Source organism: Salmo trutta, chromosome 37, assembly GCF_901001165.1.
Source record: "Salmo trutta chromosome 37, fSalTru1.1, whole genome shotgun sequence".
Lineage (NCBI taxonomy): Eukaryota > Metazoa > Chordata > Actinopteri > Salmoniformes > Salmonidae > Salmo > Salmo trutta.
In genome coordinates, this window is record NC_042993.1 from 13,034,140 (window position 1) to 13,051,486 (window position 17,347).

General features: G+C 40.5%; 1 protein-coding gene across 2 annotated transcripts; it reads right to left on the reverse strand.

Annotated features, from left to right (window-relative positions):
- Nucleotides 1-13,298, reverse strand: LOC115176975 (FXYD domain-containing ion transport regulator 3). 2 transcript variants are annotated; one of them, XM_029737400.1, is made up of 8 exons: nucleotides 13,138-13,298; nucleotides 6,080-6,131; nucleotides 5,617-5,655; nucleotides 5,364-5,390; nucleotides 5,091-5,165; nucleotides 4,930-4,966; nucleotides 4,718-4,761; nucleotides 1-917 (listed from the first exon to the last, which is right to left on the reverse strand). In XM_029737400.1, exons 2-8 carry the CDS (start codon nucleotides 6,111-6,113, stop codon nucleotides 898-900), a joined length of 276 nt encoding a protein of 91 aa, XP_029593260.1. In that variant the 5' UTR covers nucleotides 6,114-6,131; nucleotides 13,138-13,298; the 3' UTR covers nucleotides 1-897. The 2 variants fall into 2 exon arrangements, with proteins under 2 accessions (XP_029593260.1, XP_029593261.1); XM_029737401.1 differs by having other exon boundaries at nucleotides 5,617-5,652; nucleotides 13,138-13,297.
- Nucleotides 13,299-17,347: the final 4,049 nt, after the last annotated feature.

Genomic DNA, 17,347 nt, shown 5'->3' on the forward strand with positions numbered 1-17,347 from the left:
TAAAAGGTAACTCTTTTAATTTGAATTACAAACATAGACACCATCTATTCATTTGGCAAGAAACATCTCAGTTTAGACGTGACTCATTAAAAGCCAATTGGAGAGAAAACCCTCTTCAGGGACTGTAATTGTTTGAGTGGTATCTAACAAACTCAAATAACATGTATTTTGTTTTGATTGCAAACACTCTCAACCAAGACTAAATCATCCGCTTATTGAAATAATTGTAACATTCTGTACTATTAAAAAAACATTTCATTTATCATACAACAGATTCTACTGCATAGACCAGTGCACTTTTCTACACTCAACTAAAAAGTGAATATAGGAATAATCAAGATAAAGGTGTGTGAATAGTTATTGACATTATAATAGTTTATGGCTACCGGTACCTATTTTACAGTAATGTATATGCATGTAAGATTATTAGGGGTCAGTATGGCAATTCAAAACGCACACAAACAGTCAAATCTACCGCATAATTTCCACATACAGTTGGAGCCACTAAAGGTGAAAAACATTGCAATGAAATAATGAGTGAGTCGACACACAGCATCTTTTGGTTATTTGTTTAAATACAAAGAACATGGGGGAAAAGTCGTGTCCTGCTTTGTCTGTCTGTGTGTGCTTGCTGGTGGCGAGTTACAGTGTGAGCATTGGGCAGAGCAGAAACAGGAGTAATGGGCGGAAGGTAGAACAGCAACACAGGTAAAAGCAGCACACCTCTGATCTCCAATGGCACAGTACCACCTCCCTCTTGGGAAGACAGCACCACTCTCTAAAAAAACAACCTCCATTTGACAGAAAACAGGCCAACTCCACCCATCAATTTTTATCTCTTGATTGATGCAGAACCAGGAAGTCGATTTGACCTGCTGCCAGGTGGGCATTTGGTTCCTAGCACTCACTGGCCCGAGCTGTGGACAGAAAGAAAGATGACTTAATATCTGGAATCATTAAAAGCCATTCATTACCAAGCCATGCGAGATAACACAGACATACGGCTCTTCGTTGGGCAGCCATAATGATCATGTCCTCCATGTCCCCAGATCACAGGCAAAACAGTGACAGCCATGGCTATAGTTCTGGACTGGACAAGAGTTTTTGGACAGATTGAGAGCTTTTTGATGATAAGCACAATTAATATTAGCAGCACAGATGTGCAGTGCAGTTCTGTTCAGAAGTGGGAAGGATGTGCCCCACCCAGCCTACATCAGCTGGTGAGCTACGGGGGGAGCAAGCGATGAGTGTGGGCAGATAGGCAGTCAAGCTCCGCTCCGGCTCCACCTATACAAGTTTTTCAATGAATTGTAATATTTGTAGCTACTTTTTAAGAAAATACCTGCAGTCAACTTGTGCAATACATTAGGAGATAAAGCAGATTGCGTTCTTCATTTCACGTGTCATATTATTTTACATTATGAAGCTTACCGTAGTCCACCAGAACGGTTGAGCCAGTAACATGTTTGTTTGTAAATAGCACAATGGGAGAAAGTGGGAGCAGGTGAGTCCAGCTGTGTATTTGGTTTAACTTGCTAGTTAGCTAAGTAACTGGCTGAATTAACAAGGAGACGGGGCATCATATAGTGCTAGCTTTCTACTGTGTTTGAGAAGTCAAAGTGCTTTGGATGAGTTATCTATACAGCTGTCACAGCTATTTTGATATCCTAGCATGTGTTCTCCTCTCTGTTCTCAGCAGCCTCAGTCTGCTCTGCCCTTTTCTCCGAGCAGAGCAGGCAGACAGGCCGTGGCCCTAACAACTCCACACAAACACAGTGTGTACACATGCTGCTCTAGAGCAAGCGGCAAAACTGAATTAATTTGCACAATTTCTCTTGTTGACATTTGCTTGTAGATGTCCAAACTCACCAAAAAGGACATTCGGTAGCTACTATCTATATATGTATAACTTTATGAACTGGATTGCATGTCTTTGCAATATTTTATTTTTGCTTGCACTCATTAGCATATTTAGCATATCAGCCTCCATGGAAATTACTTTTACTTGTGTATTTTTTGTTGTTGTTGCATTTTAATAGACCCTTGTTTAACTAAGCCAGTAATACCGTAAATCCCGGGATGAGAGAAGGACGGTTTGACAATATGAAAATCTGGATACCGCTCAACCCTACAGGCGACTTTCTTACTTCTCCGTAGCTAGCCAGTCACCACCACTTCTAGTTAGCTACCCTTTGCCTGGTAAGAAACACAAGCTGCTTTACAAAATTAAAAACAATAGCAGAATTGAATTTAATAGTAAAACAACAGTCTAGCTATGTTTTTCTATCCCTTGAGTATAGAAAAGTAGGCTGTCTTTGAATTTGTAGTCTCGCTCAACCCTCCCACTTTCCCCACTACATTTCATAGCCAGGTTCTGTAACCAACGAAGCCAAATCTCCCTCTTTTCCTCAGAGAAACGTCTTGATTCTAGCCCTTTGTCACAGTATCCACAGAAGGTGGCGCCCCTCCTCGGTCGGGCGGCGCTCGGCGGTCGTCGTCGCCGGCCTACTAGCTGCCACCGATCTATGTTTCTGTGTCTTTTGGTTTTGTCTGTCTGATCCGCACCGGTTTCTTGTCTGTCATTAGTTATGTTATTTAGTGTGTCTTTTCAGTTCAGGATTTCGTGCGGGATTGTTTTATGTCAACTCTGGACAGTTGTTAGTGAGTGCTGCGCTCGTTGTTATATATATATATATATATATATATATTACCGGGCTGCGCCCCGTGTGTCTTTTGTTTTGGGAACGTGTTTTCCCTAGTTGAGTTTATGTGCGCCCTGTGCCTTTCGGCTTCTTGTCTTGTTCCCGGATTTTCTATTAAAACCCACTATCACTCGGACCTCTGTCTCCTGCACCTGACTCTGCCTCTCTACTGATCCTGGTAATTATGACACCCTTATCATTCAAAAGATATGACCCATAATCCCAGCGCTACGTGTTTTTCTTTCTGTCATGCATTGATGGACAATCTGGGGCGCATTTAGCAGGATGCAACATTTTGGAATGTTCAGATAGAAATATGCTATGTAGAACAAACATGCTTCTGACATGTTGAATAAGGAATAACGTTGACTGTATTGATGGAAGTTCTATCTGCAACGTACAAGAACATTTTGCAACTGAACGTGGCACTGGTAACATTACAATTAGCCTATATGCAGACAGTTGGTGGCACAGAAAAATGGTAAAGGGATAGAAAACAATTTATTGACTAAATTCCTCTTGCCACTACACTATATTTGACTGGGCAAATTACATAATTTTGAGTTAATGTGGACCCAGTGACTCACTTGAGCACTTGGACTAGGACTCGAGCACTGGGACTAGGCCTTCAGCCATAGGGACTTGTGACTCGAACATTGGTGACATAGACTTGGACTCGGAAGTGAGCACAGGGGACTCGATTCGGACTCAAGGTTTAGTGTCTCGACTACATCACCAGACAAAACAGTCATTAGATCCCATTCAAAGTCATTAGCCCCAGTTCTACTTTTGGACACCAATGTAGCTGCGGCATCTGTGGAACACTGATAACAATGGCAATGACGTGACTGAGTGATGAAGGTGCAACCAATACTATTTTGTCAATACCATGCAGCACCATCTGGTGAATGTGCTACTCTCTCTCTCTCTCTCTCTCTCTCTCTCTCTTGCTGAGCTTGTATGTGTCTGTTTGTTTTGTATGTAATGTGTAATATCTATGTAGACTGAATAAGGAATTTACATGGACAAATAATTATTATATATTCTTATATACAGTACCAGTCAAAAGTTTGGACACACCTACTCATTCAAGGGTTTTCCTTTATTTTTACTATTTTCTACATTGTAGAATAATAGTGAATACATCAAAACGATGAAATAACACATATGGACTCATGTAGTAACCAAAAAAGTGTTAAACAAATCAAAATATATTTTATATTTGAGATTATTCAAAGTAGCCACACTTTGCCTTGGTGACAGCTTTGCACACTCTTGGCATTCTCTCATCCAGCTTCCAAAATTTTGAATGGTACTGTATGTTTGTCATTTTTCTGCTGTTGGGAAGAGAATAGGATGCTATGCAGAAAGATATGTTGGTAAGACATGTTTGTGCACATGGAAGTTAGTGATTTATGTTTAACATAGGTTAATGAGGCAATATAAATGTGATGAAAAGGCATTTAGACTAAAATTGGCCACTGTTTTTGTCATTTTGACAATAACTACACTAAATCCTTATTCAAATGACAAAAATGCAACTTAATTATATTTGAGCTAAAATGACTAAGACTAGACTAAATCTAAAAAAGAGCGCCAAAATTAACACTGAGACAGAGGTGGCATGGAGGGAGTTAGTGAGTCATGGTGGAAAGAATCAGTCAGCCAGTGTTTGGGTCTCTGTGCCACCTGTGTGATAGCAGGACTGACATACAGCACAGCCAATGCCTGCTGACAGTGTTATCTATGCCAAGGCCTGGCAGTAGGCAACTAACACTGAAACAGATGGAGAGCGTAATAACAAGATAACGCCCAAACCCACCCATTGCTCCAACATGGCAGCAGATTTCTAATCCTTTTTTCTGAAGAGTGTATTTTGTAATGATCACACATGCCATTCAGTTATATATGTTCATTATATTCCTAGCAAAGACTATGCATCCAGATGGCTAGGAATCATCCAGTGTACAGTGTGGACCAATCAGAGAGGAGATTGAGAGGTCAGGGGAACAGACCTTGGTCGTTGAGTGGCTGGGCAGCGTTGCTTCCTGACCTCCTCCTGCAGAGAGAAAACCAGTGTGTCAACTCACACTACATTCCATTATACATTACGACACCTAGCTACATAACACACACACATACACCTACCTGAACGTACAGTTTCACACAAAGTGTGTGCCCTGATCTGGACTGAACTGAGCATGCACTGATCTGATAGATCATTTACCTTTTGTCCTGGTTGAACTTGCATCTGCAGTGTCCGCCTGTTATAAGAAGAAATGGTCACAAGTTAATCTGTGTCCTATGTTAATATGAGCATGTGTATATACATGCTATGACTGTGTCATTGTGTGTGAGTATGTATGTGTTTATGTGATGGAGTCTTACTGAAGAGGATGGTGATGCCGATCAGACACAGAACTGCTGCCAGGATCAACCCCCCAACACGTAGCCTGTGATAATCTGAACAGAGAGAGAGAGAGAGAGGGAGCAGGAGAGAGAGAGCAGGAGAGAGTGCAGGTGAGAGAGTGCAGGAGAGAGAGAGAGAGAGAGCAGGAGAGAGAAGAATGGGAGAGATAGAGTGAAAGGAAAAAAGCATTAATCATACACAGTAAGCCAGGAATGTTGAGTGTGTTCTAAAAGATGTATCTCTCTGCTCACCAAAGGTAAATGGATCCTCCTCCTCCACTGTAGAGACAAAAATATGACAAGGTCAGTTTATACAGCATCTAGACACCTTCGAAAATAATATGAAGAACTGGAACGCACCCAACCTCAAATGGGCAAATAGCGAATGGCCTACTTTAATTTGTGAATCAATGATTTATCTAGAGACCATATTATTGCATGTCAAAAGATTTAGAGTAATAAAACTATGGAACGCTATTATGATAAACAATTGTCAGTTACATACTTTCTTTCTGCTCCTCTGCGAACACAAGGGACGCAACTGCTAACAGAAGAGACACAATGGTAAGCACACCGCATAATGCATTGACAACATGGCATCCCAACAATGTCCCAAACAAGTCAGCTTTCCGTCCCTGTGACAAGTGCACTTATAACTTTAGTGGTCACTCAACTGCTTTCACCTTGAATAGCACTGGAGAAGGTCAATGAATCTATCCTTCCTCTATTTAGTTCTAGATTGGTATACTATTCATATCCATAACCCTATGTATTTCATAACATTACAAAAACATATTCTCTCTCTCACTCGAAACATACAGTAGTATCTACTGTGCTGAATACTGAGCCAGAGTTGTGAGTGAAGACTGGGCAAAACAAGATGAACAGAGATGGTAGCTTTGGGGAAACCTAAGCAGGAAGTGGTATTAATAGCTGTGTATGATTGGTCTTTAAGACCTGCCACTCACATGTCAATAAAAGCAAAGCAGAGATATTTGGCATCTTCAAACTCTCTTTCACCTGGGGAAGACAGAACATAAACAATTCAGTGAAACAAAGTAATGGCATAATAATATGATCATATTATAATATTAGACTGACTTTATATGATAAAGTAGCTGAGCGCTATGACTGCAGTGCACCCTAGCAAATTGGCACTCATCCTCCCTGCCCTTTTCACACCCACATAAGCAAGAGCTCTGCTGCTCAAAAAAAAAATACCCGCTTGATTGTCTGATCAAGGCTCCACTTGTTAGAATTAAATTACCCTTGTCCCACTACCTATTTGATTTGATTAGACCTTTTCAAACCTGGGAAGCTAATGGCAGCTCATATAGTGCTCAAAACTGGCTCACACCAGTTCCAATGTCAACAGAGACCTGACACAACGTTTAGCTTTCCCTGGAGTCCCATATCTGATTTAGATTTGTACAAAATGGCTTCTGAGCAGATCTTGAATGTTGCCCAGAGTGCTTTGCTTCATCTCATGCCAAACCTTCAAACCCAATTATGTTTCAGCTTTTCCTTGTTCAATATATATTTTGGGTTATAATGTCTTTATAATCATATAACTGTCAAATGCCATAAAGGAGTAGAAAATCCACAAGGGAAAAAATGCTGGATCATTGAGCATGGCTCCAGCGACAAAACGTAAAGTAACTAGACCCCAGTGATTTTCCATCACACCTTATGAATAAAAGACAAAGAGAGGAAATCGACTCACCCATCAGCAACCACACACTAACAATGAGAGAAAGAGAGACAATGGAAACCACATAACAAACATGCTGGGACTGGAAGAGAGTTCCAGGGGTTTGGCCTTCTTCGATCATACTCTGCCTAACATTATGTTTCTGGAAGGGCTGGATACTGATTTGGACAGGAATGGAGTCTCGGGGAGATTTGGTAGCTAAATCCCTTATATCACAACTATCTCATGCTCCCCTTTTGTTTCTGCTCATGATAAGGCTACATTTATTTTCCGTCATGTGGTGTACGCCACCAGACACATACTGGACAAGCACCAGATACAATCTTCAAGGATTCAGACTCCCTTCATTCTTCTCACCATATCCTATCCAGGTTCCAAGGTTTAAGAGGGTACACTACACTACTAGACCATGTGTGTTGTGGTTTTTCACTACGAGCTAAAAGGGGTTTAAGAGTATAATAGGCCTACACTTTGCCATTGCATAGCGAGTAGTCAATGTTACATTATGTGAGTACTATAAATTACTATGTTTTACTATGTAAAGTAGTAATGTAAGTAGTACCATAGTACTATGGTACTACTTTTTTCATTGTACTACCAAAGTACATTTTTGTAAGGGCAGCTCCTATAACAACACTACAGCTCCTATAACAACACTACAGCTCCGATAACAACATTACAGCTCCTATAACAACACTACATATCCTATAACAACACTACAGCTCCTATAACAACACTACAGCTCCTATAATAACACTACAGCTCCTATAACAACACTACAGCTCCTATAACAACAGTACATATCCTATAACAAAACTACAGCTCCTATAACAACACTACAGCTCCTATAACAACATTACAGCTCCTATAACAACACTACAGCTCCTATAATAACACTACAGCTCCTATAACAACACTACAGCTCCTATAACAACACTACAGCTCCTATAATAACACTACAGCTCCTATAACAACACTACAGCTTCTATAACAACATTACAGCTCCTATAACAACAGTGCATATCCTATAACAACACTACAGCTTCTATAACAACACTACAGCTCCTATTACAACATTACAGCTCCTATAACAACACTACAGCTCCTATAATAACACTACAGCTCCTATAACAACACTACAGCTTCTATAACAACATTACAGCTCCTATAACAACAGTGCATATCCTATAACAACACTACAGCTTCTATAACAACACTACAGCTCCTATTACAACATTACAGCTCCTATAACAACACTACAGCTCCTATAATAACACTACAGCTCATATAACAACACTACAGCTCCTATAACAACACTACAGCTCATATAACAACACTACAGCTCCTATAACAACATTACAGCTCCTATAACAACACTACAGCTCCTATAACACTACAGCTCATATAACAACACTACAGCTCCTATAACAACACTACAGATCCTATAACAACACTACAGCTCATATAACAACACTACAGCTCCTATAACAACACTACAGCTCCAATAACAACACTACAGCTCATATAACAACACTACAGCTCCAATAACAACACTACAGCTCCAATAACAACACTACAGTTACTATAACAACACTACAGCTCATATAACAACACTACAGCTCCAATAACAACACTACAGCTCCAATAACAACACTACAGATACTATAACAACACTACAGCTCCAATAACAACGCTACAGATACTATAACAACACTACAGCTCCTATAACAACACTACAGCTTTTACAACAACACACAGCTAAAACAGAGAGCCTCCCTCCATCTTATAGCAGTGTATGTTGACTCGTACTATTTGGCATTTGGCAGCGACCAGGGGAAAAAATCCCTCCCTGGTTTCTTTCCGAGCGCACCCTCCCTCTACCCAGCAACGTTGGTGAGGGAGAGGGAATGCAACAAGCGGGAAGCCCTCCAAAAATCGTCTGTGGATGGTTTATAACCCAATTCGGGGAGAGAGAGAGGTAGAATCTCCCGGGGTTCTTTCTTTCCGCTTATTCAAGTTGGGAATCATATTACAGAGTAAATGTTAGCAAAGGGTGGAGGTGTGGCCGATCTTGTGAGATTCATGTAGCAATGTTTAGGGTTGTTGGTTGTCTGTTCAAGACAATGCTAGGCAGCGCTGCGGATCGTGCTTAGCCATCCCCTCAGTTCCCCACCAGGCAGATTCACCCTGGAGACCAGGCCTGGTCATAATGGGCTTAGTGTTCTAACATGGGTCACGCTGGCCTCCCTGCCACTGAATGCCTGAAGCAAAGGAAGAATCAGCCGTTTGTGTGGTAACAGTACGACTCGGTTCACCCCTCTCGCTTCGCCTTGCACTGCCCTCCTCCGCGCCTACTCATTAATTTATTCATTCACTCAATACTTTTTTCATAATTTCCACCTTTATGATCAGGTCCTACATTTTATCCCACTTCACTCACTAACCTGCTCATTCACAATAGGGTCTTGTCTTAACTTACGATGAGTACACACCCACACCAGTCCCCCCCGCATTCACTCACTACATCTGTGCTTACTCGCTTATTCACATCCACTCCCTTTCTCTTTTCCTAACTCTCTGTCATTCCATCTGGCCATCTCAGTCAGTCACGACTCACCCATTCCTCTACAGCGGGTCCAGATCCCTCTTTCTGCAGTATCATTAAGAATCCCAGGAGATATATTCCAGAATGCTGGCCAGTCTGTCACATTGGTACAGTGCAGAACCCTGAATTCAGTTATTTCGGAGGAAGCCCAGAAGCCTAAAAGGTTGGATCTGAGGGCTTCAAAGAGCCTGTGGTCATTTTTCTTCAAAGGGATAAAAGGAGTTAATGATGCAGCTACTCGTAGACTCCTGGCCCTGCCTGAAAAGCCATTCATTTATGAGGTAAACACATTACCATGTTGTAGTTCTCACTGTAATGGTGGATCACTGGAAGCCTTAGAATGAGATTCTCCCTTCTGTAATGTGTGGTTTTATAACAAATGATTCAAAAGGTCATCCTAGGACTAGCTACGTTTATTAGGAGTAAGAATAATCACATAAGGAGGAAATTACTTTTGTGAAGTTACTTATAAAGGTACTTGTGAAATTGATAAAATCTAGGATTTTTTGGTTTTCTTTGTGTTTGTGAAGTCTCTTCTATTACTGTTCTCCCTCTATTCACTCTGCCTACCAACTTGAGGAGGACTGGAGAACAAGTTTCTGCGGCCCCCACTACAGAGAGGCAGAGAGACGTAATGCCAGTTGGATAAAGGTTTGAGTAACAGCAGTGTCCACTGCCATATGACTAATCTAAGAGTTCCATGAGGCCTCGGAACAGGTCAATTTGTCTTTCCATATCACACAATACGGGCTCCCGAGTGACGCAGCGGTCTAAGGTCACTCCATCTCAGTGCTAGAGGCGTCATTACAGACCCTGGTTCGATTCCAGGCTGTATCCCAACCGGCCGTGATTGGAAGTCCCATAGGGCGGCGCACAATTGGCCCAGCAACGTCCGGGTTAGGGTTTGGCCGGGGTAGGCTGTCATTGTAAATAAGAATTTGTTGTTAACTGACTTGCCTAGTAAAAAAAAATTAAAATACCACTGAAAGATTGTCAGGCTGAGGAACAAAGCTTCAATGTCAGATGTGTGTGTTGATGAAACTCCCAACTATGACCAAGTCACTGCTCCACACTCACAGGGGTTCTGTGTAAACAGAATGTTTACAGTGAATATGTGTTTGTCCTGTGTGTGTACAACTCCCACTATGACCCACTCATACAGGTTCACTCTTCGCTCCCCCATAGATAGGATCTGGGATCTGGCCATGGCCCATAAAGGATGCGGTGCCTGGACAAAGGAATCTAGCGTGCAGCTAATTTAGGAACAAATGCATTTGCGTTTTTTTATTATTTAAACCAAATTGAACATGTTTCATAATTTATTTGAGACTAAATTGATTTTATTGATGTATTATATTAAGTTAAAATAAAAGTGTTCATTGTTCATTCAGTATTGTTGTAATTGTCATTATTACAAATATATATAGAAAAATCGGCCGATTAATCGGTATCGGGTTTTGGCCCGCCAATAATCGGTATCTGTGTTGAAAAATCATAATCGGCCGACCTCTAATTGAAGCCACTTCCTTGTTGCTAGTGTTTGATGAAGAAGTAGCTGCTGGAGCAAAGCAGGGCAATGTGTTCCTCTGGCTGCTCAATGTAGTGGGGGGACGTGGCATACTATTGCCATGACTCATTCCTCCTACCCACAGCCACAAGGTTAGCAATAGCAGCAACAGCAGCTTCACTGTTTAAAGAAGTCATACGGCCTTCTCTTCAAGGGAAAGACTTTGGTGTTGCTTTGCTGTGCTTCTGGGGCAGGGAGGCCTTGAAATAAGCTTTTCATATATCTGAAGTAAAGAGTGATGTTGTTGCTATGGTGAATGTGTGATGAACCCTAATTATCTGAATCTGAGTCAAATGAGCCTAAAACTGGGGAAATTTAGAACCATGGCTTGCCTATCATCTCTTGTGATTTGTAATGTCTCACAGAATAAATAAGTCACACTCTGTAATCACACTGAATCTCTTATTTTTAATGAGGCAGTCTCTCCGAGGTCCTCACTTTTGAACGTTGCTCGTCCGTATTTGAGGTCTAGACAAACATTGTGTTTGATTAGAGCCAGCAGTAGGCGACCCACTGAAGGCAGTAGAACACGTTTAGCTTTTGCGTGTGAGATAACATTTATATGTCAGTTTTAAGTCTATCTGTCAGTATCAATCACCTTAGCAACAGCACTGTGCTGGAGTAACCACAGTGAATAAAGATCAGTCCAGGATAACAGCTTTATCAGGCTTCTTATCAGCTGGGCTGTTAGCACTGTACCAGAATCCCAGATCCCTGTTATCACAGATCCATAAGCATAGCCTACAGGAGACTTGGGACATGCCGTTTTTGTATCAGACTTGAAATAGAACAGCAATTTCATAATAACATGTCTGTCTACTAATCAATCATTTATACCATTTCAAAATGTCTATTAGCCTACCCATGTCACACTAGTGAGCAGAACATAACTGAGCCACGCTGTACTGTGTTGGCCTGGTTACGCATCACCATAGTTGCAGGAGCCATGCTGAAAAGGACAATGTGAAAATAAAATATCCAAGCCTGCATGGTAGCCTACGGTTTGGGTTGGCACAATAGTGTGTGAAGGGTACCACCAAGATGTTGAATAGAAATGCTAATTCAAATGTAATTCCCCACACACCAAGGCATGTGCACTGATGCATTTTCCATTACAGAAGGACAGCACACCAACTAGCCTACCAGTCCCAAACGTATTATCTTGCAACATTAATTGAATAAAATACTTAATATTCTGATCCAGTAAAAAAAATCCATAGGCTAATGGGAGAGGATATGTAGAGTTAATATCCCATCATTAGGCCTGACCACCCCTCCACCCATCAAAGCACAGCTGGACGATGAGCACAACAGACATGAACAATCTGGCTCTAGAAAAATGTATTGAATACAATAAAGGTTGGACCACATGTTCCGTTGTTTTCCATGAGCGTAATGACAGATAAAATACAGAATATCAGCGGATTTAATTGGGTCCTCCCTCTTTTATAAGACTGCCTGGACACCAGTGCTAAACAGAATAGAAACGAGAAGAAAAGTTGCCGATGGCCGAAAAGTTGCTTTAGGCCTATAGGTTACGGACTTTTTGTTTGGTTATTACAAACAACATCCAGAACACTGTTATAGAACAGCGCGAGTAACGAACTGAATTCATAAAAGCAGGTTTTTACAAATACGTCTGCGTGACGAAGAAACACTATAATACTTGCACATGGCTCTGGCTCATATGCGCTCGTTCTGTCTGTCTCGCATAGGCCTATACTCTAGTCTACAAACTGAAACTACATTACATGCAGGTTCGATCTTTGTTCTATAAACACAATTAATAGCCTAATAAAGATTGTACACTTTGGAGTATTTTAGTTAGGCTACTCAACGTTTCTCCAAATCTGAGCAACTCTTGTCAGGAAATAAAATGATATGCCTACAAAGGAATTAAAGTTATTTTAAGGTCTTACTAGAGATAGGCTACTACTACTGAAAAATATTGAGTGATACGTTTGTCTTGGTCAAAGATGCGCAAAGGAAACATTTTATAAATTACTTAGACAAGATTAGCCTATTGTTGTCTTTAAGGATGATGTAATGAATATAATAAATCACGATAAACATACTCATACTTTTGATGAAACTACAGCTGAGCATTCACAAGAACTCTAATTGTTATAAAATGAAAACTTACCTTCGACACGCGTTAAACCCAAATGGAGATGTGTGTAGGGGGCAAAAACTAGAAATGTCGGGCATGGAGCGACACACAATAGACGAACGTACTCTTGAGTCAGACAGACGCCAACACCCTTTTTCACTGACGCTCAACAGGTTTGCTCAGCTTGAAAATAGGCTGAGTTTAAATTGAAGTTGCAGGCGTTGGAGAGGAGGAGGATTTTATTATTTGTTTGTCATTGGTTGCTTTCAATGACCTGTTGTTGCTATAACAAATCATTAGCCTATGTAAAAACGGTGATATGGCAGATACCAAATCGAACATTATCACATCAATATATTCTAAATAGTTGTGTACAGTACCTGCTTTGGTTACGTATTCTAGCATGCACAGTGCACATCTCTGAACACAAACCGTTTTACATGTTGTTTACTTCTAACAATGGTGTTCAATGGTATTTATTTGGCTTTTCATTAATAAGAATTTACACAAACAATTGAAGGCTAATCATTTTAGCTCAATACAACTCTGTTTGACCATAATGCCTAGGGCCTATAGCTAAATTAAATGTATCAGTTGTTCATCATACATCTCACTACCACCGTAAAACACCTGAAAATAAACCCATATCTTTGAGCCAATAAAGAAACAAAACAGTAAATAGATGTATTGTGGTCCACCCACCCTCCATCCGCTCTCACATCCATTCAGGTGTCATTACATTGTCATGGCCAGAGCCCTGCCCCATTCCCACCCCCGAATCTTCATCATCAACAGCGACCAGTTAGTCAGATTCCATCCTTTAGAGACGCTTAGAGTTCACTTGTGTCATCTTCAGATTTTCTTTAGTTGTTGGAGAAAGAAAATAAAAAGTAGAGATTGGAACAAGATACATTTTTTTACACACACAGTACAACAGTACAATGTAACAATCATATGAAATGACATTTCTTATACAGTATAAATTAGTTGTGAAGCATCTATGTAGGTCTAGTAAAGGGTTTATAAACATATGGATAGAACATAGGCTCTTACTTGTTCTTTCTAGTGCATTTGGGATCTGAAGAGAGAATCATGAGATGTTACTACAAACACTGACAAAGTCTGGGTCTATCCTCTTGAGTTACATTCATAATGTAAGAACGTATTAGTAATTGGACTATGTATACTTACTAAGTAGGACAAACAATCCACCTGCTACAAGCAAGCCTGCAATGATCAGGCCTCCAATTCGTAGTCTCTCATAGTCTGGGAAAGTCAACAATCAACAGCTCAGGGTCACACAGGTACAATGATTCATCCAATGACAGAAGCATATTTCTGATGTCATTTCATATCCAATAAGAATATGGTCACTTACATACCACTATGTTCATTTTGTTTGGTGGTGGTGATTTATCAGTTCCATTTGAACGAGTGTAGAGGAATGAGCTACTTACTGTAAACAAATGGATCTGCAGAAGAGAGGGGGGAGAGAAAGGGAGAACAGATAATGAACCTCAAGCAAATAAAACACATGTTGCTCTGACTGCCTGCACAGTGTGTGACTCTGGTTTAAGTGACAGTGATCAAATCTGCTGACAATAGTTAGTTCTCATTCACAGTCACATAAAAACAAAACCTCATGAAAAGCAGAGTCTAACAAAGAGCAAGTTTTGACCAACCCGTCAGACAACTAGAGACAACACAAAATCAGATTTTTCTTACTTGCTTCAATTTCCACAAAGAATGCACAGAGAACTAGGAGAGAAAAATAAGAAACATTTTTAAAACATTTGGCATTTGGTGGATGGATCTAAGTTTATATGTAGTTTTGATCATGTTAAGGGTCAAGGTCAACTGTCATTTCTTGGAAGGACACAAAAGGTCAATGTCAAGTCCATTAAAACAATCCTTCTAAGGCTAAGCAGAACTTGTCTGTTGTTTCACTGATTTGTAGTGCCCACTGTAGCTTTCGGTACTAATGTCCATAAAATCTTTAATAATATTATTTTATTTTGAAGAATTCATCTGTTGCATTACCCCATACATCTTTATCATGAAAATGTCTGATTTACCTGCCAGCATAACCAGAACTGAGGATTGGCCCATCTTGCACACAACCTGACTGGGAGCAAGACGAGAAAAGGCATCTGTTATAATAGCATAACATCTCACAAGTCTAGGTCCAAGAGGCTTTTAAACAGCTTTTACCCCCAGGCCATAAGACTCCTGAACATCTAATCAAATGGCTACCCAAACGATTTGCATTGCCCCCTTATTTTACACTGCTGCTCCTCTCTGTTATTATCTATGCATAGTCACTTTAATAAAACAGTTTCTTAAAACTGCATTGTTGGTTAGGGACTTGTAAGTAAGCATTTCACTGTAAGGTCTACACCTGTTGTATTCGGCTCATGTGACAAATAAGATTTGATTTGATTTGACATACCAGTAACCATTGTGGTCATTTCTAGAATTTAACACCATATTGAATTAACCCTTGTTATTCCTAGCTGAAGATTGATTACACTGTATGATTATACTCGTATGATCAATAAGGAACTAATGTCATTAAAACCATTATGTCTATGTTGCCCTCCTGCACAGTCCCATTCTTGTTCCCAAACACAGTGAGGATGAAGGGGTAAAATGTCCTTGTGGTGTGAGACAGACACCGAGACGCAGCAGGAGGGCATTGTGGGTGTTTGGAGAGAAAACAGCAGAGGGAGGAAATGTGGGGCGGACGCCACAGGCCTCAGGACACCCTTGGCTCGACCTTGGTCACTCACTGGGGTTTACACTGCAATGTTTTGGAAATATAGAAATACGACACCCATCTCCTCATTCTGGTAAAAACGAGTTTGTTTTACAATGGACAATTCCACCATTTGAAGACCAGGTCAAATCTAGCAATCCAACTTTTCCTACCAGAGTTTTTAGAATGAGTTTTCTACTTTTCTAATGCCTCAACTCCAACTGACGATATTGGGAATGAATCCTACATTTAAATACTATTATGTGTATAGTTCACATCAGATACAATATGGGTGACATTGTGAACTACAAATAGTTATTTATCAAATTTTTAGAGCATTCATATACTGAAACATAACACATACATTTGAATTTATAGAGGGAAACAGAATATTTCTGATCTTATTGTAATATTATATTCCAATATGCCCAGAATGCCATTTTCCCTGTTGCAGACTAATAGTAGTGAAGGTCACCATGCTGATCAGCATGTCATCACTCAAGGTCAAGGATACCTATCCATATATTTACTACCTGACAACTGCCTTTTTTAGGGAACACATCAACCTAGCTCAACCTACTAAGAATATTTAGACTTTACAAAGTGAATTTACATTGACCGTCCAAATATATACAATGATCACCATTACAGCCATACAATCTTCAGAATCTAATGGTGCTATAGCAACAACCCACCCTATGGATGTGTAAGTGATCATAACAACACAGATGGTTGTAAAACAGGGCCTGGGAAAGCCAGTGAATACCCTTCTTACCTGAGAGCGAGGTCTGTCTTGGCAAGGGGTCCAGGGATGTCTGCTGGGTAGCTCAGGTCGTCCTGCTGACTTCACACACCTAGTCTTTTCTCTTTCCTTTTACCTTGAGGAATAGCCCCTCCTTTTTGTTGTCACCTAAAACACACTATAGGACGATGGAGATCCCGTGTGCAGAACGTGTGTGGTGCGTCTAGGTGCACTGTTGTGCCCCAAACACAGGCCTGTGCCCTTCTGTTTAGGGTTAAAAACACTGGGTGAGACGAGGTACTGAGTTGCCACACCAAGACCTACTGAGCTCTCATACTGATCACTATTTCATTGATTCTCTTTCGGTGGATTGGCTTTATGGTCAGTTATATCAGACTTTGTGCATGTCCTACTGATAAGCAGAATGAATGCTAGAGAAGCATACAGTTTGAGCTGGAGAGAAATGGATTTGGGGCGTTCTTGAAATATTTGAATGCCTTACAATAAATCTCCATGATTACACCACAGTGAGATACATTAATCCAGGAAGTTTCCTTCCAGTCCAGTAACCATCTTGTCAGCCAAGAACCTTTCAATGTCATTCTGAGACATTCTAAGAGGACATTCTAAGACATCATTCTAAGAAGACAATCTAAGAGGACACAGAGAGACATTATGTACAGTACAGCATTTTAGCTTTGGCTGAAATAGGAGTGAGAAAAATCTAAATATTTTTGTAGTCTCTC

Bases quoted from the DNA above. Each gene is read 5' to 3' on its own strand.
- LOC115176975 (XM_029737400.1), bottom strand. From the start codon at position 6,113: ATGCCAAATATCTCTGCTTTGCTTTTATTGACAT. The intron at 5,391-5,616 runs GTATGTAACTGA...TTGTCTCTACAG, and splicing joins CGCAGAGGAGCAGAAAGAAA to TGGAGGAGGAGGATCCATTT. The intron at 918-4,717 runs GTCTGTTCCCCT...TTCTGTCCACAG, and splicing joins CCAGCCACTCAACGACCAAG to CTCGGGCCAGTGAGTGCTAG.